The sequence below is a fragment of the Rutidosis leptorrhynchoides genome, chromosome 8, assembly GCF_046630445.1.
Source record: "Rutidosis leptorrhynchoides isolate AG116_Rl617_1_P2 chromosome 8, CSIRO_AGI_Rlap_v1, whole genome shotgun sequence".
Classification (NCBI taxonomy): Eukaryota; Viridiplantae; Streptophyta; class Magnoliopsida; order Asterales; family Asteraceae; genus Rutidosis; species Rutidosis leptorrhynchoides.
The window spans coordinates 360,376,467-360,398,620 of NC_092340.1; the positions used below are offsets into that span (position 1 = coordinate 360,376,467).

Consider the following 22,154-nt stretch of genomic DNA (forward strand, 5'->3'; position numbering starts at 1 on the left):
ATACTGTTTTAACTTGTATGATTGTATAAACCGACTACATATGAGCATGTTATAGAACATATTTGTGTCTAGTTATCTTCGGATAGAATAACTATTTTTGAGTCTTATGCATGATGAATATATACATTGATTTACGTTTTGTATTGACTAGGAATATTCTATTTATGGAATGAATATTGATGAATCATAATCATGATTTTTTAAGACAAAGTATACTTGGTGTATTTGATGTATGCATCAAGTAATTTTATACTTATATATGTATATATGTATATATTGTGATTATATATGCTACATGGTTATGGTTGCTACCTTGTAAGTTTTTAATTGGTCTAACATGAAACTTGGAAAAAGTGGTTATATTAATTTGTTATATCATGACCTATGTTATTATTAATCTAATTGATTAATAAGTTAGTGGATTAGATTGGCATATTATTTTGTGATCGGTGTACTCTTTTAAACTCTCGCCATATACATGATTATATGTGCTATACACTGATGCAATTTGATTTTTTTTTTAAATCACGATAAATTGCATGTTGGATTATTTTAATATTTAATGCATAATTGATAATCATCATGATCTTTTAATATTAGAAATATATTTGATCTGTACATAAATTAGTTGTATACTTAATATGCATATCTTTCAAGTGAATTTAATTCACAGACCTTTGATATATTAGATCGATTTACATGGTAATTTAATATTTGAAATGTTACCTTATATTTGATATATATTATTTTATGCAAAAATAAAAAATAAAAAAAAATAAATAAATAAATTATGTGGAGTCCAGTTTTATGATGATTAATTGGGCTTATCATGACTATTGCTACTAGGTTACTAGTACGATTGTTGAGTCGCTTTCTAATGCGGTTCTTTCTCAGATTGTAACTTGTTTGCAGATAATGGTAACATACACACTATGATCAAATCTAAGAAATATTTCATTGATTTAAATCAAATGAAGGAATTATAAATACTATATCAGGTCTTGCAAACTTGATATAAGGAACGAAAAAGGCAAAAATTCATATTACCAAATGGTAAAAATTTTCTGATAAACAATGCCTTGTTTTCTCAAAATCAAAGAGAAATTAATTGAGTTTCTCTGATATATATATATATATATATATATATATATATATATATATATATATATATATATATATATATATATATATATCATAATGGATATGATTATCAGTAAATGATAACAGATAATGAGAAATATCTATGTAGCACCGAAAAGCGCATATGATGAAAAGCGCGTATATGATTAAAAGCGCATATGATAAAAAGCGCATATGATAAAAAGCGCATATGATGAAAAGCGCAGCGCATATGATTAAAAGTGCATATGATGATTAATGAAAAGCACATTGAGAAAGAATCACCAATATTCCTTGAAAGAATTCAAGGGAATATATATGGACCAATTCATCCATCATGTGGACCATTTTGATATTTCATGATTCTAATAGACGCATCTAGCGGATGGTCTCATGTTTGTGTGTTATCAAGCCGTAATATGGCATTTGCAAAGTTTCTTGCACAAATTATTAAATTGAGAACACATTATTCTGATTACATCATTAAAAGGATGAGACTTGATAATGCTGGTGAGTTAACATCTCAAGTATTGAATGATTATTATATGTCTACAGGGATTGTTGTTGAACATCCAGTTACTCATGTGCATACACAAAATTGGTTTAGCTAAATCAATAGATAAACGCTTGTAGCTAATAACTAGACAATTGGAAATGAGTACAAAACTCTCAATATTTATATGGGGACATGTAAAATTACATGATGCGACATTAATTCGCATTAAACCAAGTGCAAGTCATAAATATTCTCCATTACCAACTTAATTTTGGTCGAGAGCCAAATATTTTCCATCTTAGAACATTTGGTTGTGCAGTGTATTTTTAATTGCACCACCACAATAAATGATTTCTCAAAGAAGGATGAAAATATATGTTGGATATGAAACATCTTCAATCATAAGATATATTGAACCCATGACGGGTGATGTTTTACAGCACATTTTGCAGATTGTCACTTTAATGAAACATTGTTCCCTATATTAGGGGGAGAAATGAAAAATAAATAAAAAGATGATTCATTATGTGAACATCAATTAAGGTATATAGAACTCGCACAAAAGAATGCGAAACGAAAGTTCAAAAATAATGCATATGCAAAAACTTGCAAATTAATTACTTTATGCATTTAAAGATACAAAAAGAGTGACTAAATCATATATACCAGCAGTAAATGCTTAAGCTAGAATTGAAATTTCAAAAGCTGGCAATAATGTCACTCATGAGTCTTCGCCACGTCTGAAACGTGAAAGACAAATTGGTTCCAAAGATAAAAATCCTAGAAAAGAAAAATCAGCTGATAATGAGGTAAAAAAAAAAGTGTTCAAGAAGAACCACAAATCAATATTCCTTCTGCAGAGGATATTGATAAATGTAAATACATAAATTGCAATAAATTATGCAATATTATGGAATCGAAATGAAATGAAAAATCTTGATGGGATATTTTCATATAATGTTACATCATGAATAAAGATGATGATCTGGAACCAAAATCTGTCATTGAATATCAAAATAGACATGATTGAGCTCAACAGAAAGGAGCAATACGAGCTGAATTAGAATCACTCAATAAAAGAAAAATTTTCGGATCAATCGTTATCACTTTTAAAGATGTGAAACGTATGGGATATAAATGAATTTTTATCCGAAAAAGAAATGTGCAAATGAAGATACAAGGCAAAACTAGACTTGTAACTCAAGGTTTCCCACAAAGACCAGAAATGAATTATGAGGAAAACTTATCCTTATGTAATGGATACAATTACTTATTAGATACTTAATCAACCTGGTAGTTACTTAAAGGCATCTCATGGATGTTGTTACTACTTATCTATATGGATCACTTGATAGTGATATATATGAATATACCTGAAGGGTTTAAGGTATCAGAAACATCTAACGCAAAACCTAAAGAAATGTATTCCATTGAATCACAAAGATTTTTATATGGATTGATACAATAGTATAAAGGATTAAGTGATTACTTGATAAGAAAAGTGTATACATATAAACTTATTTGCACATGTGTTTTAATTATGAAAACAATGACAAGATATATATCGTAGTTATTTATGTCAATGGTCTTAATATCATAGGTACAAATAAAGAGATCCATGAAGCCATTCAACTTCTAAAGAAAGAATTTGAAATGAAAGATCTCGGAAAAACCAAGTATTGTCTTGGTTTACAAATTGAACATATGCCTAATGGTTTACTTGTACATCAAACAACATATACTGAAAAGATTTTAAAACGTTTTAATATGGACAAGGCAAAACCATTAAGTACTCCTATGGTTGTTAGATCACTTAATGTTGACACTGATCCATTTCGTCCCTGTGAAGATCATGAAGATATCCTAGGACCAGAAGTACCATATCTTAGTACAATTGGAACTCTTATGTATCTTACAAATTGTACAAGACCTGACATTTCTTTTGCAGTTAATTTGTTGGCAAGGTTCAGCTCAGCTCCTACCAAAAGACACTGGAATGGGATCAAACACATATTTCGATACCTTCGAGGAACTACTGATTTAGGATTATTTTATTCTAACGAATCGAAACAAGATTTGGTTGGTTATGCAGATGCAGGTTATTTATCTGATCCACATAAAGCTAAATCTCAAAATGGATATGTATTCCTAAATGGAGGTACCGCAATATCATGGCGTTCTCAAAAACAAACACTTGTTGCAACATCATCAAATCATGCCGAAGTGATTGCATTACATGAAGCTACTCGGGAATGTTTTTGGTTGAGATCAATGACACAACTCATTACTGATTCTTGTGGACTAGAACGCGATAAAAGTCCAACAACTATCTATGAAGATAATGTAGCTTGCATAACACAGATGAAAGAAGGGTATATCAAAAGTGACCGAACAAAACACATACCTCCTAGATTCTTCTCATACACTCAAAATCTCATTAAGGACAACCAGATTGAAATGAGATATGTTCAGTCCAGCAAAAACTCTGCTGACCTTTTCACCAAAGCACTTCCAACTGCTATTTTCAGAACACACATTCATAATATTGGCATGAGGCATGTTCAGAAGATGTAACAATTCAGGCGTTGCCTACTTGAGGGGGAGTCAACTCTATGCTGCACTCTTTTTCCCTTAGCTAAAGTTTTATCCCAATGAGTTTTCTTTAGCAAGGTTTTTAACGAGGCAGTACTAGTTATTCTCTAATAAAATTGTCATCCAAGGGGGAGTGTTATAAAAGTTAAATTGGATGTTAATTTTATTATTATTATAGATATTGTATAGTAGATTTTTTAAGTATAAATATGTGTGTTATGAGTTTATAAAACACACTAAATATATTCTCTCATATTCTCTCATATTCTCTCTATATACTTATTAGTAGTCTACAGTCAAGAACTAGGCCACTAAAGGTAGTTATAAGCCTACTGAATTATAACAATATATATATATATATATATATATATATATATATATATATATATATATATATATATATATATATATATATATATATATATATATATATATCCAAGCATTTTTGGTAACAAGGCACAAAAGCTTCCTTCAACTCGCTATATAATTTAGTTAAGCTAACCCAAACACGCGTTATACTTAAAGTTCATACTAATTACTTTACACTATTTCCTTTCAAAAAAGCAAAATGAGAGTGAACTATTAGTGACTTCATCAACTTATCCATGTCGTCCCATTCATCCACCCATAAAGCCTCTTTTTTTGCTTCTCAACCAAGTTTTCATCCATGTATAAAATCCCATTCCTTCATCACTCTCTAATCAACCACCAACACAAATTTAATCACAATCTCAAAATTAAGCAAGTATATTTTTGACTAGGGCCGGTATATGGCTGATTGGGGCCCCATTATGGTTTCGGTATTGCTATTTGCATTGTTATCGCCAGGATTGTTGTTTCAGATGCCAGGACGCGGGCGTTGTGTTAACTTTTGTTGTTTTCAAACGAGCGGAGTTGCTATCTTGGTTCATACTATTATCTACTTCGCAATTATTTGTCTTTTCACCTTTGCAATTCAAATTCATATTTGGATTGCCTAAATTCACTCATCTATTTATGCTCAACTTTCTACAGATACGTGCTGATATACTTGAATATGGTTTCAAGATATTGTAATAAGCTAATTAGCGTTTTGTATAAATATTTTATATATAATATTATAATATGTATATATAAAGTTATCAGAAGTTTGCATATCTTGCTACAACTATAACTTTTGACGAAAGTAGCTGAAGCTGGAGTTTATAGCTGGAGCTGGAGCTTATGAGTAGAAGCTGGAGCTGGAGCTTATTTTTGAAGCTGGTAGCTGGAGCTTATTATTTTTTATAAATGTTTGGTAAACTAGCTGGAGCTTATTTTTCAGTTCATAAGCTCTACTTTTTTTTCATAAGCTACTACAAGTAGCTTATTTTTTCAGAGCTTATGATTTTCATAAGCTCTACTTTTTTTGTCTACCAAACAAAGCTTATGATTTTGAGCTTATTAAAATCATAAGCTCAAGCTCCCATAAGCTTCAATAAGCTCCAATAAGCTACGCGCCAAACACACCCTATAAAAAGTAATAAGCTCCAGCTACCAGCTTTAAAAATAAGCTCTAGTCCATAAGCTCGAGCTCCAACAAGTTTCATCCAAACACACACATAGCAGACTTGCTTGTTAAAATATTCGGAGTAACTAAGTATCATTATTCGTGTTTCTGTTTCAAGATGTTGTGACAAGCTAATTACATGTATTAATTACATATGTGTTAGATGGTGTGCAAGTGGATCAATCGCATACACCCAAAATTTTGAAAGAGCTCAAACTTTTAAAGGGTCTAAAATTTTGAAAGACACGTATATTATACTCTCAATAATCGAAATAGTTTTACGCCACTAAATAAAAAGTTGAAAGACCAACTCAGATATTATGAAAAACAAGATATGTGCAAATCGTGTTAATTGATGATACATTAAGTTTTAACTCATATACACGCCTTCAGTAATCATTTAACAATTTAGTTAAGATTCGTATCGGCTTGAGCCAATAACTATTGATGATTATATATCAGAAATCATTATCTAGAAAAAGTTTCAACAAAATTTGCTTTCAAATGTGTTAGGACTTAGGAGTGACGTGTTATTTAAAGGATGTATAATTTGATTACAACTATTTGAGAATTAAATACTCTCATGCGGTTTCGTTCAATTTTTTTTGTTAATTACTTTTAGTAATATTAATTTTTATACATACTGAAAAGTTTAATTTTTGTGAGGTTTTATTTTATATTTCAAGAACCTGACACGTCCTGATTATATTATATTATATTATATTTATATAATATAATATATAAATACACTAAGTAATAAATTTTGTTAGACAACATCGTTTCTTTGGTTCATATCTTTCAGAAAAAATGATATGAAGTTCGATTTACATCTTGAAATAAGCAGCTTAATTAAAACACCCCTGTTCAAATAATACAAAGCCGATGTCAAAATTTAAGAGTGTTAAAGACTAATAGACTCGACGTGAAGTCATTTTAGGATTTTAAGTGGGATTACTTAAGTGGTAATTTAAGGATAAAAAAATAAAGGCAAATTATTCAAAGAATAAAATAAAATAACTAGTGTAACTTATAGATGCAATCTCGGCATCTGATGAATATGATCCTATAATTTTCTTTGTAATTGTGTCGTTTAGTCTTGGGCCAACCCAAGTTATTGTACTATATTTGGTTTCCTTATAATAAAATGGCAGCTTTTAAAAAAAACATATATAAAATAACAGTTTTTCAGTTACTTTAAAGCGACTACGTGTTTTAATTTTTGCCCGAAAAAATTTACGATTTGAAACATAAAGTTAAACAAAATCAAAATTAATTTGCATTAACGGAGTTAATCGAAATCATCTGCTCATGTATCTTAAGACTATTTGTAGTGTTATGGGGCGTGGGTTGGTGGTGTATGTTGCTTTTTGCACTTTTTGATGATTAGGATGTGTGAGTTTTTTGTGTGAAGTATTGGTGGTGTGGGTTTTTGGTGTGAGTTAGGAGTGTTGTGATGATGTGTTAAAGTATAAGTGATAAAGTAGTAAAAAAATGTTTAAAATAATACTCCGTATTTTAAAATCAATATAAAATTAATAAGTACAAAGCAACATGCATGGCTTTTCCCCGTTGAATTCCAATCTATCTATCTATCTATCTTATCTAATAAAAGGGAGTTCATGGTGAAGTCACTATATGCTTTTTAGAGTTGTAACATGGCTTATAAGGGTTGTACCAATTAACCTTGCTTATGTCATAATTCCCTCTTTAACTTTATATTAATTCTATCAATCAATTGTACTAATGATAATAATTGATAAATAATTACATTATTACTCTGCTTATGTCTTTCATGCTTTTAAATATTACGGAGTAATTCACTGTAATTCACTGTCACCTCATTAATTTGATTGGTAGTTTCCACATCTCCGCTAACAAATTCATAGGAACTTACTACTCATTTTATCTTAATTCAAAATTTAAATTCTTTCACCTTCATCTTCCTCTTATCTAAATTTCCATTTCTCTCATCTTTGACTTTGTACAAAAATCATCCAAGTACTATAATTGATTCTGTAACAAGCTCTTATGAGACTATTCGTTTTCTTTGTTATTAGTTCTAGCATTCAATAATGTCTCGAATATTTGGGAAGTGAATGCATTCATATAGCTAAAGGCCCTGTTCAATAGTCAATATGTTAATCATTTATACATCAAATTTATTTTCACGAGGCATACTTATAGTGTCAACGGTGACTTTTTTTTTTTTTTTATTTCTTTAAGATATATATAGTTAGTAGCAAATGAAATAGTAATATCAAAATCATCTATGATGCATAAATCATAATTGTTTCATCAGTAGATTCATGAGTGTCTTCTTGATCTTCTATGGCAAAACGGGCAGGTCTTATCAAAGTTTCTTTTCTATTTTATTGGTTCGTCTTTGTTATAGTTTATGCTTTCCTAAAATGTGTCAAACTAATTTTTTGGTCATATGCCTAACAAATTGTTAATAATTATACAAGTCAATTGTTTATGTTACGAGATATGTATATCTTGATTCATGTGTATAACACAATTAGTAAATATATCTAAGCTATAGGGTTGGATTGTGTATATAAGATCATGAAGGATGTTGGGATTGTAATGGAATTCAAATGAAAGTGAAATAGAGACTGGTATGATTATAGAAATTAAAGTCATATGTCAATAATATAGGCAAGAGTTATTTGAAGACCATATGAGATTTAGTTTATATAGAACTTAAAATTTTTATTAATTAGTTTTTAATATATTTTTCTTTAAAACAACCTGTGAGTTCACGGGTTACTTAACTAGTACAAGAGCAAGAAACGCCCTCAATCAATGCCCCAATACTCATAGGCGAATCTTTGAGAGGGCATATGTGGGCCATGACCCTCCCAAAAATTCAAGATATATAGTAGATACAAAGATACAAAGATAATTAAATCATTGAATGGTGGTTTGTTTGGCACTTTGGCCTTTTCTTTCACTCAGACTCAAGTTCGATTCCACATGAGTAAGATTTTTTTTTATTATTTTTATCACTTCCAAATTATGTACATTAACCACATATCATTTAATTTAATTATTTTTAGCAATAGGATCAATTAAGTGTGTATAAAGGGTAGCATCTCATGAATCATGAATGTATTTTATTAGGTAAACTTCAAAACATAACTACACTTACTAATTTATCTATCATAATAAAACTCAAAACAAGTTTGTCAAGCAATCCGAAACACTAATGTTTTACTAATATAGTGAAGCAATCGGAAACATTTTTGCAGTATATAATTGACCCCTCCATAAAATTTCTTCAAAATCCGCCACTGCCAATACTCTATTTTTCAGGCGTGTCTTTTGACACATATGCAAGTCACTTCCGTGGCAAGTGAGCGATACAAATCGTCTAAAACCCACTCATTCAAAACAAAAATGAACCAAACATTTCTACTCCTTTTTGAGTCATCATTATATTTCATTAAACCCGCTCTTCCAAAATTTAACTTGACTGTGATTACACAAAATATAATAATTTAATCATTAATTAACTAGAACTACTAGTTTAAATTAATACGAAGTAAAAAAATGGTGTCGCAAATAACTAACACGAAGTAGTGAGATAGCGACAAGAAGGATAATTGAGTCGGCAAACACATGATCTAAGATACCGCCACGTTTCTACTTTCTCTTTCTATTTTAAATTAAACATCTCTCACACCTTCTTTTATTCTTTCCTCCTTCTAAACACTCACGCATTCCTTTTTATTTATTACTTTATTTTATTTATTTAAAATATATATATTTTTAATTTAACCATAAATCAATTGATTTCTATTCTCTATATAACACACACCACCCACAAATCAATCCACCGGCCTATTCGTTTCTCTTAAATTAAATACATTTATTTTTATACATATAGCTAGAAAATGGCGGATTGGGGTCCAGTGGTGATAGCAGTGGTGCTGTTTGTGTTGTTGTCACCGGGTTTGTTGTTGCAAATACCGGGTCGGAACCGGGTCGTGGAGTTTGGTAACATGCAAACAAGTGGACTCTCGATACTTGTTCACACCATCATTTATTTTGGGCTTGTTACTATCTTTCTTATTGCCATCGGTGTTCATATCTACACCGGCTAGCTATTATTTTTTTTTCTTTTTTTCCTTCTTGTTATGTGATTTGGTTCATTTGTTTATTTTGTATGGATCGATTGTGTTTAATTGTTGTTTACTTGGTTTGATTAAAGCAAATTGTGATGTGTATGTAATTTAATTACTTGATTAACGTTAAATTAATTATCTTCATTTTTGTTCTTCCAAGCGATAGATCTGAAGCACATACTCTTAAGATGGTTGTAGTTATGTTGTTTAGTACTCCGTACTTAGTATAACTGAACTGACTCGAGTGATTACTACACTGACTCGAATTTGACTCGTTAAACCAGTGGTGAAACATTAAACTTCTCTTTATGGGGGTGTAAAGAAAAACACGAAGCGATTGTAATTTTTGGAAATATAAAAAATTCCTTTACTCCTAAAATTGTACTGTAGTAATTTTTACACTAATAACCGCCCTTTTTGTCTCCAAAGAAATCTGTATGCTGTTCAACGACCAACCCAAGTCGAATTAAAATGAGCATGAGCTTAATTTTTTTAAAGATCGTCCTAGTAAACGAGATTCATTTTTTTTATGTTGAACTCAACAGAATCAGAATCACGAGCCTAAGAACAAAAGGAGTCGTGATCGGTAGAAACTAAAATTCAACACTGAAAGCGGATATGAGTAAATGGTTCGGTGTCTAATTCAAGTGGGAATGGTTCAGTGTAAATCTAAAGTTTTGGAGATGACACTGCACCTCGACGGTACACTAAACCCGACGGTGAGCATTGGGAAACGGCGAAAAATACCTATCGACTCTTTGAACCCCGACGGCGAGCAGCGACGGCGGTTTAACGCCGAAAGAGTCGTCGGCATCGTATTTGAGAAACGATGAAAAATACCTCGACTCCGTGTACTTTAATGAACCTTTAAGTATATCTACTAATTATATTTTATAACTAAATGATGATGATGATGATGATGATGATGATGATGATCGGGTTTGTAAGTATCAAACAAGTTGTGTTGAGCTCGGAAGTTAATATATTAAGTTCGGAGCGACTAAAAATTTTAAATGGATCAGCTCGAACGCAGTTAAGTCTGAGCTCAACGTGACTTGTTTAGACGCTACGCATAACAAAACTATCTCAAACTTCGCTCAAAAAATCTCAACATTCTTGCCATTTTTGTTGGTTCTCATCTCCTTAATGGGTATATTTGTAGCTTTTCTCTTAGTCAAACACTCAAACCTAAGAAAAAGATTAGTTACATGTTTGAAATTTATAGGATCCTGATTCATACAAAGTATATTTGGGCAAAATTAGCTGGAACTTAACTTCTGTAGTTTCAACCAGTAATGAATCTTTCAAAAGAAAATGATTTTGTTCATGTATTATTTATCTACAATATGTGACATCTTCAAACCCTCCTTAACAATGGAGTTTAATAGTTCACTACTACTCAGAAAAACTGCTTTTAATGACATGTAACAAATCATACTTATTCGCGTTTAAAAAGTTATTCTATAACTTCCTTAGTAGAATGCTATTCTAATAAGGATCTACTAAAAAAATATAAGATCTCATATATACAAAATATGTATCCTGAAACCTGCATTATACACAAAAAAAGAAACCCAGAAAACTGGAACATTTATCGCTTAACCTACATTTTTCCATCAGATAATACAAACATCCGTAAAACATAGCAGAAAATAAAATGAATGAATTACACACAAAAATGATATCTGGCAACCCCATATAATATCAATTCGAATCTATCATGTATTCTTTGATGTGGATGTGCCCAGAAGGATGCAATGTTTTGAGTAGAGCGTTTCCTTCATTTATTCGGAAACTCTGTTTAATTTCTGCGTTAGAAGCGGCACATCTATTTAAAGTAACGTGTGTACATGCTACCATATACTACCATGTGCGTAATTCAACGGTATCTACTTGTTCACAAAAGTTTCCAGGCTGCAACATGTAAGGCATCCACCAACAATTCTATAGGTTCCGTTTTCAGTATAGAAGCAAAGTCAATACTATAACAGTCCTACAACGGAGATCATATACAAATACGTATGGTCCTACGGAAACTAATAGGAGTACAAAAATACCAACTTTAGTTTTGCAGTAACATGTTACAAGAGGAAGTAAAGTAATGAATGTTACATTTCATATATCAAAAAACTATATATTCTGTTTTGACTGTCCTAAAGTTCTTATGCTTAGGGGATCTAATCATTACTTATATAGTTATATATAACTCATATACAGTATAATTCCAACATCAACAAAGTGCACGACATATCCTTGCCCTACAGAAGAGATAATCAACATTCACTAGATACAAAAACAACTGTCAAGAAATTTAACAGGAACAAAACAAACAAACCAAGGGGCCAACGTTGCTCCAACACTTGGCAAAAAGTTAAAAGTCAAATTAAAAAAAAAAAAAAAAAAAAAAAAAAAAAAAAAAAAAAAAAAAAAAAACTCGTTTTTTTGTTTAAAACGAAATGACACTTCTAACAGTCAAGTACATGAACAAAACAAATGAATCAAGGGGCCAACGTTTCTCCAACGATTTAGGAAATGAAGGAACCAACGTTGCTCCAACACTTCACGAAAAGTTAAAATCATTAAAGAAAAAACACACTTTCGTTTACAAATCCTTAAAGCAAAGGGGAACTACTCATGAATCATGCATATCCACACCAAAATTGATTCTCAAACATAGTGCTTTGAATAACACAGCCATATGCAATCAGTTGAATCATTCTAGGATTATAATTCATTGGGGCGCCGAGATTTTTTCTGTACTAATTGTATTTGAATGATATTTTAGTGGTAGTCAACTTTCAAAAAACCTAAAAACTCGATAAATATAAAGGGTCCTGGTAGTTAAATTTAGTGATGTCCTATACAATTTAAAAGAGAAACTATAAATTTGGAAAATATATCAAGCCATGCAGCGGTGTCCTATGACCCACGGGGTTATTGCTACATTCGCCACTGTATGCGATGGTCTATTCACAAAGTCCAGCATTTGCAATGCTAGATGGCGTAACAGAAACAATACTTGAATCCAATTTCTTTTCGAAAGTAGACAAAAGACAACTCTAACAAAATTCAATACTTCCTATACATATATAGGTATTACCAAGGGATCACCCTATATGCAAGTCAACATCTTTCGCTGGATTTTAGTATAATTAACACATAAAATAAATTACGCATGAAAAAAATTTGGATTCTATAAACAATTGACTAGTAACCAATAGTCTCATTTCTATGTCACAAACTAGGAGAACCTAATTTAACAATAATTTGATACACTCTTTTAACATATTAGATGAAAATAAATTTTATCAACACAACATCAATAACGGAGTTATGAATAAACATTTTACAATCTATTTGTATCATAACAAAATTAATCAAATAATCATACCAGGAACGCCTTTTTTTGGCGGAAAAGTATGATAGAAAATAGCACGACCGATCATCACTAAACTGGAAACGATTCCAACGATATAAAACACCATAACTAAACCAAGAACCCACGGCATCAATAAAAACCCTAACAGAAACGTTATCGATCCACACAACATCATCGATAACGATACCCCTAACAGTAACGACGCAAATCCCGCCGGAGTTATCTTCGTTAACGGAATCCGTTGAGTCGGAATCTGTTGAGTCTGCCGTCGAAATGATACCTCATCGGAGAATTGAATCGGCGCCGGAGGATTACGTAACAGGTTTAATATCAACGATGATAGCTCGTGAAAAACCCTAGATTGATTATAATCTCTTCTAATCATAACGTTTGGATCCAAAACCATAATTCGTTATCCAAATCAGTTGATTGAGATGGTGTGTAACGTGTTTGTTTGATTCACTGGTTTGATTGAAGATCAAAGTACAGAAGATACACGAAATTACAAATATCAGACGCTTTTTTGATTGTTTGAATTGATTTCGACGTGAAACATCGACGGATTTTGTATGATTAATTTTTGAGAAATATTGTTGGTGTATATATGTTGAAGAACAAAAAAAAGAAGATAATGCAATGGAAAAATGAAAAAAAGGGAGCGTGGACGTACGCGCGTAGGATGAAGAGTTGGAGCTGAGTCGGCTTAAAGGTGGATGACGTGGATACTTATCTTCCTTTGGGTGAGGATGACCATTCGTTTAATTCACGCGCGGTGTCATCGCACAAAAAGTGTAGCCTGGAAATGATCAAATTGACCTTGTGAAATACCACGTACTGAATAAAAGTAGGTAGGGACAGAGAAGCTGTTGAAGGGTGAAGGTGACCTGGAAAAACGACGACGTACGCTTTGGGCGTTGATATACACACAATCTAAATTTTGACGACCTACTCTTTGAGACCCGATACCTCTAAGGGGCCTCACTTATGGCTTGGCTTCGAGGGCGCCATTGGCAATGTGTTGTTCTCGGTCGTACTCAATGACCACTACCAGCTTTGTACTCGGTTGTTTCATCATATAGCATATCGGAGGGCGATGATAAGATATATACACCACACCAACCTTTTTTTTTTATGATGATTTTTTGACATTAATAGATCAAATAACATAAGGAATATTCATTTAAATTCATAAATTAAGTTGAGATAAAGGGACCAATGAGAGCGCAAAATGTGACGTGAAAATCACATGCGATTAAAAAGAAAAAATTTCAAAAAAAAAAAATTCGAATTTTTTTTTTTTTTTTTTTTTCGATTTTTTTTCACCTTTTTTTTTTTGCAATCCCATGTGATTCACCTACACAATCACATGTGATTGAATTGTACAATTACATGTGATTGGATTGTACAATCACATGTGAATTGATTTGACATGCATAATCACATGTGATTAGGTTTACAATAACATGTGATTGACATGCAGAATCACATGTGATTGTAAAAAAAAAAATTCAAAAAAAAAAAAAATTTGGAATCTTTTTTTTTTGGAACTTTTTTTCCAGTCACATGTGATTTTCGTCCCACATGTCGCGCTCTAATTGATCTCTTGAATTTCAAGTAAATTAACGGATTCAAGAGATTACAACTCCATATAACATATGATAAAAGGGGTGTAATGTTCTATCGTTTCATGTAATATTGCGTGTTGTTTTGGTCAAACGAGCAAGATGATCCGCGTGTTGCTGCAATAAATGATTTTGCCTATACCCTAAACAACGTTTCAATAGTATATATAACTAGCGCATTGCGACGGTAAATCCTTTGTATCAATACATGATTTCGCTATATCTAGACAAAATTGTTAGTTACAATCATAATATGCCTTTCAAGAATTCATAAAATCCTTTATTAAATAAAAATGAAAAAATAGACACAAATATACTTTTGCAAACCTTAAAAAACAATTATTGGAAGAAAAAAAAAACAATATGTTTATTCGTGTTCTAAATAATAGACATGTATAGCCTCAAGTACACCGATGCAGATGAGGCACATGAAATCTCAAGGTAAAAATAGGTTAGCATATAATGAAATAAAATTGTTTTAAAATAATAATAATAATAATAATAATAATAATAATAATAATAATAATAATAATAATAATAATAATAATAATAATAATAATAATAATAATAATAATAATAATAAAAAATAGGTTAGCATATAAAAACATGGTTGGGCATATTTATTTACACGGGTGAGTGGACAAAAAAGTGGACGGTGGAGAGTTTTTTAAGCCCGTATGAAAATGTTTTAGAGGAATTTAGTCACTTTCACTTGAATAACTATTTTTGTTTGTATCATTTGGGGGTTGCACGTACACAGGCAAACATGTGACTAATTTTGAGTTAGTGTTCAACTTATTTCAGATTATTACTCAAAATTTGAGGATTGTTCAAACAAAAAACGATTAGTGCTTTTAGTTTTATTATTTCGTTTATGTAAATGATAATTTAAATTTTGAGTTTTGTTAATCAACAGAGGTGTAGGTTTTCTATACACAAAGGGTTGAAGAGCAAGTGATAAGATTTTTTAAATAAACGAGAATAGTCCCCATGTGCTAGACATGTGACCGCACTTAACAGAACTTGTTAAGTTGACTCCCTATCCTAACTAAACTATTCATCCTCTTAACCTTCCACATCAGCGCCACATCAACACCAATATTTTATAACTAATCCATAACTAAACACTCCCTATCATGGCTAAAACAATACACTCTTAATATACAACGTACAGGCAATAAAGCATCAAGTCCAAACAATAAAAAGCCATTGGAACACACAAATTCTATAACTAAGCCTCATACCTCCGTTAAATCCATGGTGAAAGCGGATGACTAAGGCGGGTAACTAGCTCGTGCCTATGGTTAGTTACAGGTAATGACAGGTAATGAGAGGTAACTAACGAGTTAACTAAATGTAGGGAGTGGTCTAATGATCGTTAGGGTCAAGAACTGTACGCGCAAAATGTGCAAACTTCGAGGACTGTCCATGCATGAAAAAAAGTTTGAGGACTGAGGGTGTAATCAGTGTAAAGCAGAGGGACTGTATGCGTAACTATGTCAATAAAAAAACGTGAGAAAAACCACGTGTATAGAGAATGTAAAAAGACAGTGTCATTAGTAGGTCGTCGTCAACAAATTTTCATTATTAACACAAAGAGACAGAATCACAGATCATGTTTCTTATTTTTCCACATCAGCTAATCAATTTTATCATAAATATCATTAGAAAGATAAGTGTAAGAGATAGGGCGTGTATATTTTATATAATTAATTGAATTGAATGGTCTTAATTCATAAGTTGAAGAATTAGGTTTTAGAGGTCCTGTCGGCGACAGAAATTAAGAAAAAATGGGGCGGAAGAAGCTTGAAATGAAGCGGATCGAAGACAAAAGCAGCAGGCAAGTTACGTTTTCGAAACGGAGATCAGGTTTGATTAAAAAAGCACGTCACCTTTCCGTTCTCTGCGACGTCGATATTGCCGTCGTCGTTTTCTCCGCCGGCGGCAAGCTCTATGAATCCTGTAGCGGCACTTGTAGCAGGTACAAAATTTCATCATTTTATGTCTTATTATTATATTATTATTATTATTATTGTTTTATATTAAATTTAAATTAAATTTATTATTTATTATTTATTATTATATATGTGCTGTATTTGTTACTCATTGCAGCATAAAACTGCACATCTGTCTATGTCTATGTACTATTCTGTACGAATTTAACTGTACGGCGTTTTGTTGTGAGTACAAATAGAAGTTTGTAGGGGTATTAATATGTGATTTTATGTAGTAGAGTATCTCTTTAATTTTGGCTATATGTGAGCTTATGTATTATCATGCTGTATAGGATATGAAATTCGGTTTGTAGATAATAAATAAAGCATCAATTAGGCTATATGGCTCTAGAATTTTATGATACACACACTGCACAATTAAGTAATCTTATTTTTTATTTTTATTTTTATTTTTTAGCGAAAAACATGGCTCTAGAATTTTATGATACACACACTGCAAAATTAAGTAATCTTATTTTTTATTTTTATTTTTTAGCGAAAAACATGCATGTAAATAATCCGTAAATAAAAGGATTCGAAGATTGATCAAGCCAAGGTTTTATGATACACACACAAGCAAGTCATTAAAGATCAAGTACAACTACACACTTTATCCGAAGATCTAATCGCAACAATACTAAGCTAACAATTGACGGGAGTCTAACACACATTCTAAGTCCCTTGAAAATGAACTGTTGAACCAAACGAACAATTCAACTAGCTAGACTAATAACCAAATACATTGAGAACTAATACACAACTATACCACAAATGATTGAAGCAACCAACCAGCCGGTTGACATTGAACCAAACGGCCCACTTCATACATAGGAACTTTGAAGTGAACAAGAGAATAACTAGCAACTTGAAACCCGAAGAGACACTAACTAGACCCGCCACCATTAGATCGTCTTATATTGAGATGTAGGATGAGCATGCTATTTAAGAGATACATTATTTCATTTTTTAACAAATGATATATTGGTTGTGGTCAAAGGAGCTTTTTTCTTTTGAACTCAAAAAGATCACTAGGCTTTTCATGAAAAAATTCTTCAACATGGATGGAAAGGAAGATTAAATTCAAGCACACGAAAGTCCTTCCATGATAAGCTAACCAAACTAATATATAAATATGTAAATATGAAAGAGTACAAGAAAACCGAACACAACAATTAAGAAGTCACTATGTGTTGTGAACTTGGGCTACTAGGAGTGGTGCAATGAGGTGGATGAAGGTGAGAGGTTTAAGGGTGTAGGTTGTTACATGTAGAAAATGTTGTAAATATAGATTAGGTGGGTAAATATATATTAAGCAGCTTACGATCGGAGTAGCTGCAGATGCGACCAACACGGAGTCGGACTAGTTAGTTAATCAAAACTTCAATGCTCGGTAACGGTTGGTCAACTTCTTAACTTTATCTTTAAAACCAGAATTTTAAAATTCCATTTTCGGGCCGTATGACTAATATTTATATGTTTGAAGTATCGATCGTCTATTTTTATATTCGTCTTTGAACATTTATGTTCATTTTCTCCAAATAGCATTGCTATAATCTATTACGTTTATGTTCCTAAACAGATATCTTAAAAGTATATAAATGATTCTTATCCGAGTACTCCCGACCACTTGCAACCTTGCACGAAAGGTGGGATAGGAAGCTTCCTAGTAGTTAGCTATACTAAAGAGAGCAATGTATGTTAAAAGAAAATCTTGCTAGTTGTTTCTTGAAATACAAAATAAGCTCTATTAAAGGGCTAATGTGTATTCGCAAGACTTACAATCTTGTGTGAAAATATTTCCATAGGATGCAAAAAGATATGGTTGATAGGAATGAAGCATGTTGTTGAAAGTTTAAAGTACCGTGCTTTTATAAGGCACGTCGTTTTGAGGGATGTTGTTATGTACTTGAGAAACGTGTTAGATTACCCATACATACACTTCGTTTAAAAGGCGATCGTCGAACGTAATGATTCTACATGTTAAAACTTGTAGTTCTCGATCTTAGGTTGCGTTCTTAAGAGAGAATACAAGTGAAAGGAAATTACACATGAGGTAGTTTCAAAGTGAGGCTATGAAAACAAGACAAATTGGAAGTTCTAACACAATTCTTTCAAAATATTCTTTCCAAATATGGGACAATTGTCGACAAACCATTTCCCTTCATTCTCCTTCTATCTCAAGAATTTGCTCTTTTTCTTTCTCCTTTTCTATTATATTTAGCTTTCTTTCGTTTATGTACCTTCTCTTCAAACTTAAGACCATAGTATACATTTATATGCATGTGAAGAAGAATCAAGTTATTTAAGGTTGAAAGCTTATAGTTAGTCTTTACTCTTACAAAAATATTGAGTAAAAGATCAACTTATTATGGGTACTTTCGGCTATTTCGTATTTAGAAAGCTAAAACGAATTACACAATAATCACATATGTTGATCATTCCAACAATGTTATTGTTGGGTGTTAAACACAAATTCCCACATTGTAACTTGTAAGCACTCTAATAATGTGACCATGTATCATCGATTACTTGCCTAGTATCCAATTGATTTTAAGGTCGAACTTTTGTGTGATTATGTGTAGGGCATTATATGGAATGGGTTAAAAAAAGGTTCTTACAAGTGGTGTAAGTGGTGTCAGAGCTAATGTATAGTTCGTAAACGGAATTCTTGGTAACCCTCTACTCCGGTTGAACGATCAAATGGATCACAACCTTGTCTTCTTATTTTCAAAGAATGTTGGATCTCGTGTAAAGCATAAGAAGAAGCCCATTGCACAATTGATCAATTTAGTTTCTAGGTTTGAGGGAGCAAGTATATAAACTTATAAGTTACACCTTCTATCACCAATCGATTTCAGGGTGGAACCCCATTAGGCTTATTGTTGTGCTTTGTACCAATTAAATTGGAACATGCTAATATGAAGTTAGTTAAAGGGTTAAGTGCACATAAATACTATAGTTGGATTTCTTTTTGCGTATCCAACTTCGCTGAATTCTGTTGTGTATATTTAACTCACAATTGTTGCTATTTTATATGACTTGTTATCTCATTCCTAATTTATTCCCTGCATAAATATTCACTAGACCTGTCATCAACTTGCTCCAATCCAATCATGATGGAGCGTTAGGATTTTTCGTTATCTGATCGAATTCCGAATTCCGAGACTCCTGCTTTTGATACCGAGCTGCTTTTAGAGATTATAATTGTTCACACTTTTAGATGGCGCCATATGATCAAACCTAAAACTGAAGAGAATAAGTTCTAGTGCTTAGTTTGAGAAAAAGAAGATTTATCGATTGTTTTATTTTCGTCAATCGTGCAAAGCTGATCAGAATATAAGATTTCGCTAGGTTGTAAAATAATCAATCGTTTAATCTACTCAATTAGATTGAGCAATTAATATCTAGGGTGATGAATTCCGATAATGAGTCAAAATTCTGACTAAACTTGTATCTGAGATGTGATTCTGGCTTGTTGTGAAATAAATGACCAAGGGGTCTATTTATAGGCGGGAAAGTTTATTACATGGATGATTGACGTGGCACACGTACAATTTGTGCGTAACAAACTTTCCTGGATATTCGGGCTGACGTGACACGGCCGCTCCACTCGTGTGTCACTGCCTAGATATTTTGGACATGTGTGCAGAAGCGCACATAATGTCCAAACTAAAGGGCTTACATGTAAACACAACCTAAATATTCTCCAAGTATTCCCATCCGGCTACATCTTTCCCGTATCCTTCTATTCGGTACTTTGGTAACCGCGGACATATTATGCTCATCTATAAATCATCATCTTCTTATCCGGACTTCATTCTTCCTATCCTTCATTCCTTTGAATATACCAACTCTTTTCATTAGTTCTGGTTCCATCTTCCGGCTACAAATATATGATCCATGCCGGTAATCACTATGTTTTAAATGGATGATCCATATCCAAAATATGGATTATTTGATACATTCCATGGGGTGTATCATTATCGATGGATTCAAGCTTTCTGTTGCATTCTAATTAATAGATATGTATTTATATATTTGAATTCATGCACTTAGAATGAATCGTGCACTCGATTACATCAGTACGAATCACTGACATGTTCTAAACTACCCATGTTTCAGTGTGGGACAAATTCTTTCTAGGTATGAGAAAGCTCGTCTTGAGGTGGGAGAGACCTCTGCTGAAGGAGCTGATAAAACTTTAGTAAGCCATAACTTTATGAAAGATATATACTATTAAGTATTTTACACTCGGTATCATTAATTACACGTGTAACGAATTAATGCACCTAAAATTGCTACAGGAATGTTCGATGCAGTGCGGAAGATTCCAAACATGTAAAGAGCTTCTACAGACAGTTGACAGGTAACTTATAATCTGGACCGCAATAAATTTAACGTACGTAGATATATAACGAGGCACATGCCCACACACAGAAACAAGATATTAAAAAAAAACATAAAGTCAAGTGTAACCACCTGAATGGATCAAGCAACTATGAAATTTAACTCTTTGTGCAGGCTCGTTGAAGAGAACAATAGCGATGAGCTCTCTGTGACTGACATGACACAACTAGAGACCGAACTTGATGCTGCTCTTGTCCAAACACAATTGCGAAAGGTGATTGTACGTGTTATTGTTTTATATATGTTGGTTTTGAATTACATTCGTATAATATTTTATTATTCAGTCCTTTTTATCCAGAATGTTATATGTTATTAATTAACCATTTAATTTACTTATTCACGTGTTTACACGTTTTAGTTGTAAATATGATTCTTTTATTAAGTAATTAAATCGATAATTAGGAGACCCATCTGTGTACCTTTATAGGGTGTACATACGTTTTGACAGAAAAGTTTGTTTGTGTTACTTTATTTAATGAAGGAACAAACAATGTACATATTGTTTGTTTGATTAGTGAATTGTAGGTGCAGTGGTAAAGCTGCAAAATTTACCCGAGGGTCGTAGGTGGGTCATGGAGATGCCCACCCCGCTAACTTAGAGACCCATTCATCTGATACTGATTTACTAACTACAAATCATCTATATTTTGAATGATGAAATAGAAAATATGATCCGATTAGGCCTAGTCGGTCAAAAGTGACCCTCAATGCTGGTTAAACTAGTGAATCGGTCAAAAGTTGGTTTTTTTCCGGTCAAAGTCGGTTAAAATCAATCAAAAACAATTAACATCAAAGTTAGTTGACATTTAACTAGTTCCTTACTTGACCAGTTAGTTTTCTCAAGGTCCCGACTGACTAGTCTCCAACTAGCGACTTTACAACCTTGTTTT

The 22,154-nt window shown here is 32.2% G+C and overlaps 3 protein-coding genes across 3 annotated transcripts; all 3 read left to right on the forward strand.

The window, feature by feature from the left end:
* Positions 1–4,906: 4,906 nt before the first annotated feature.
* On the forward strand, positions 4,907–6,065 carry LOC139864809 (uncharacterized). Its single transcript, XM_071853376.1, has one exon. The coding sequence runs from the start codon at positions 4,978–4,980 to the stop codon at positions 5,185–5,187; it is 210 nt and encodes a 69-aa protein (XP_071709477.1). The 5' UTR covers positions 4,907–4,977; the 3' UTR covers positions 5,188–6,065.
* Positions 6,066–9,439: 3,374 nt separating this feature from the next.
* LOC139864832 (uncharacterized) lies at positions 9,440–9,987 on the forward strand. The gene has a single exon (XM_071853401.1). The coding sequence runs from the start codon at positions 9,632–9,634 to the stop codon at positions 9,839–9,841; it is 210 nt and encodes a 69-aa protein (XP_071709502.1). The 5' UTR covers positions 9,440–9,631; the 3' UTR covers positions 9,842–9,987.
* A 6,529-nt stretch (positions 9,988–16,516) lies between these two features.
* LOC139864673 (truncated transcription factor CAULIFLOWER D-like) lies at positions 16,517–21,863 on the forward strand. The gene is made up of 5 exons (XM_071853247.1): positions 16,517–16,844; positions 20,980–21,061; positions 21,162–21,223; positions 21,379–21,527; positions 21,790–21,863. The coding sequence occupies exons 1-5, from the start codon at positions 16,654–16,656 to the stop codon at positions 21,861–21,863; spliced, it is 558 nt and encodes a 185-aa protein (XP_071709348.1). The 5' UTR covers positions 16,517–16,653.
* Positions 21,864–22,154: the final 291 nt, after the last annotated feature.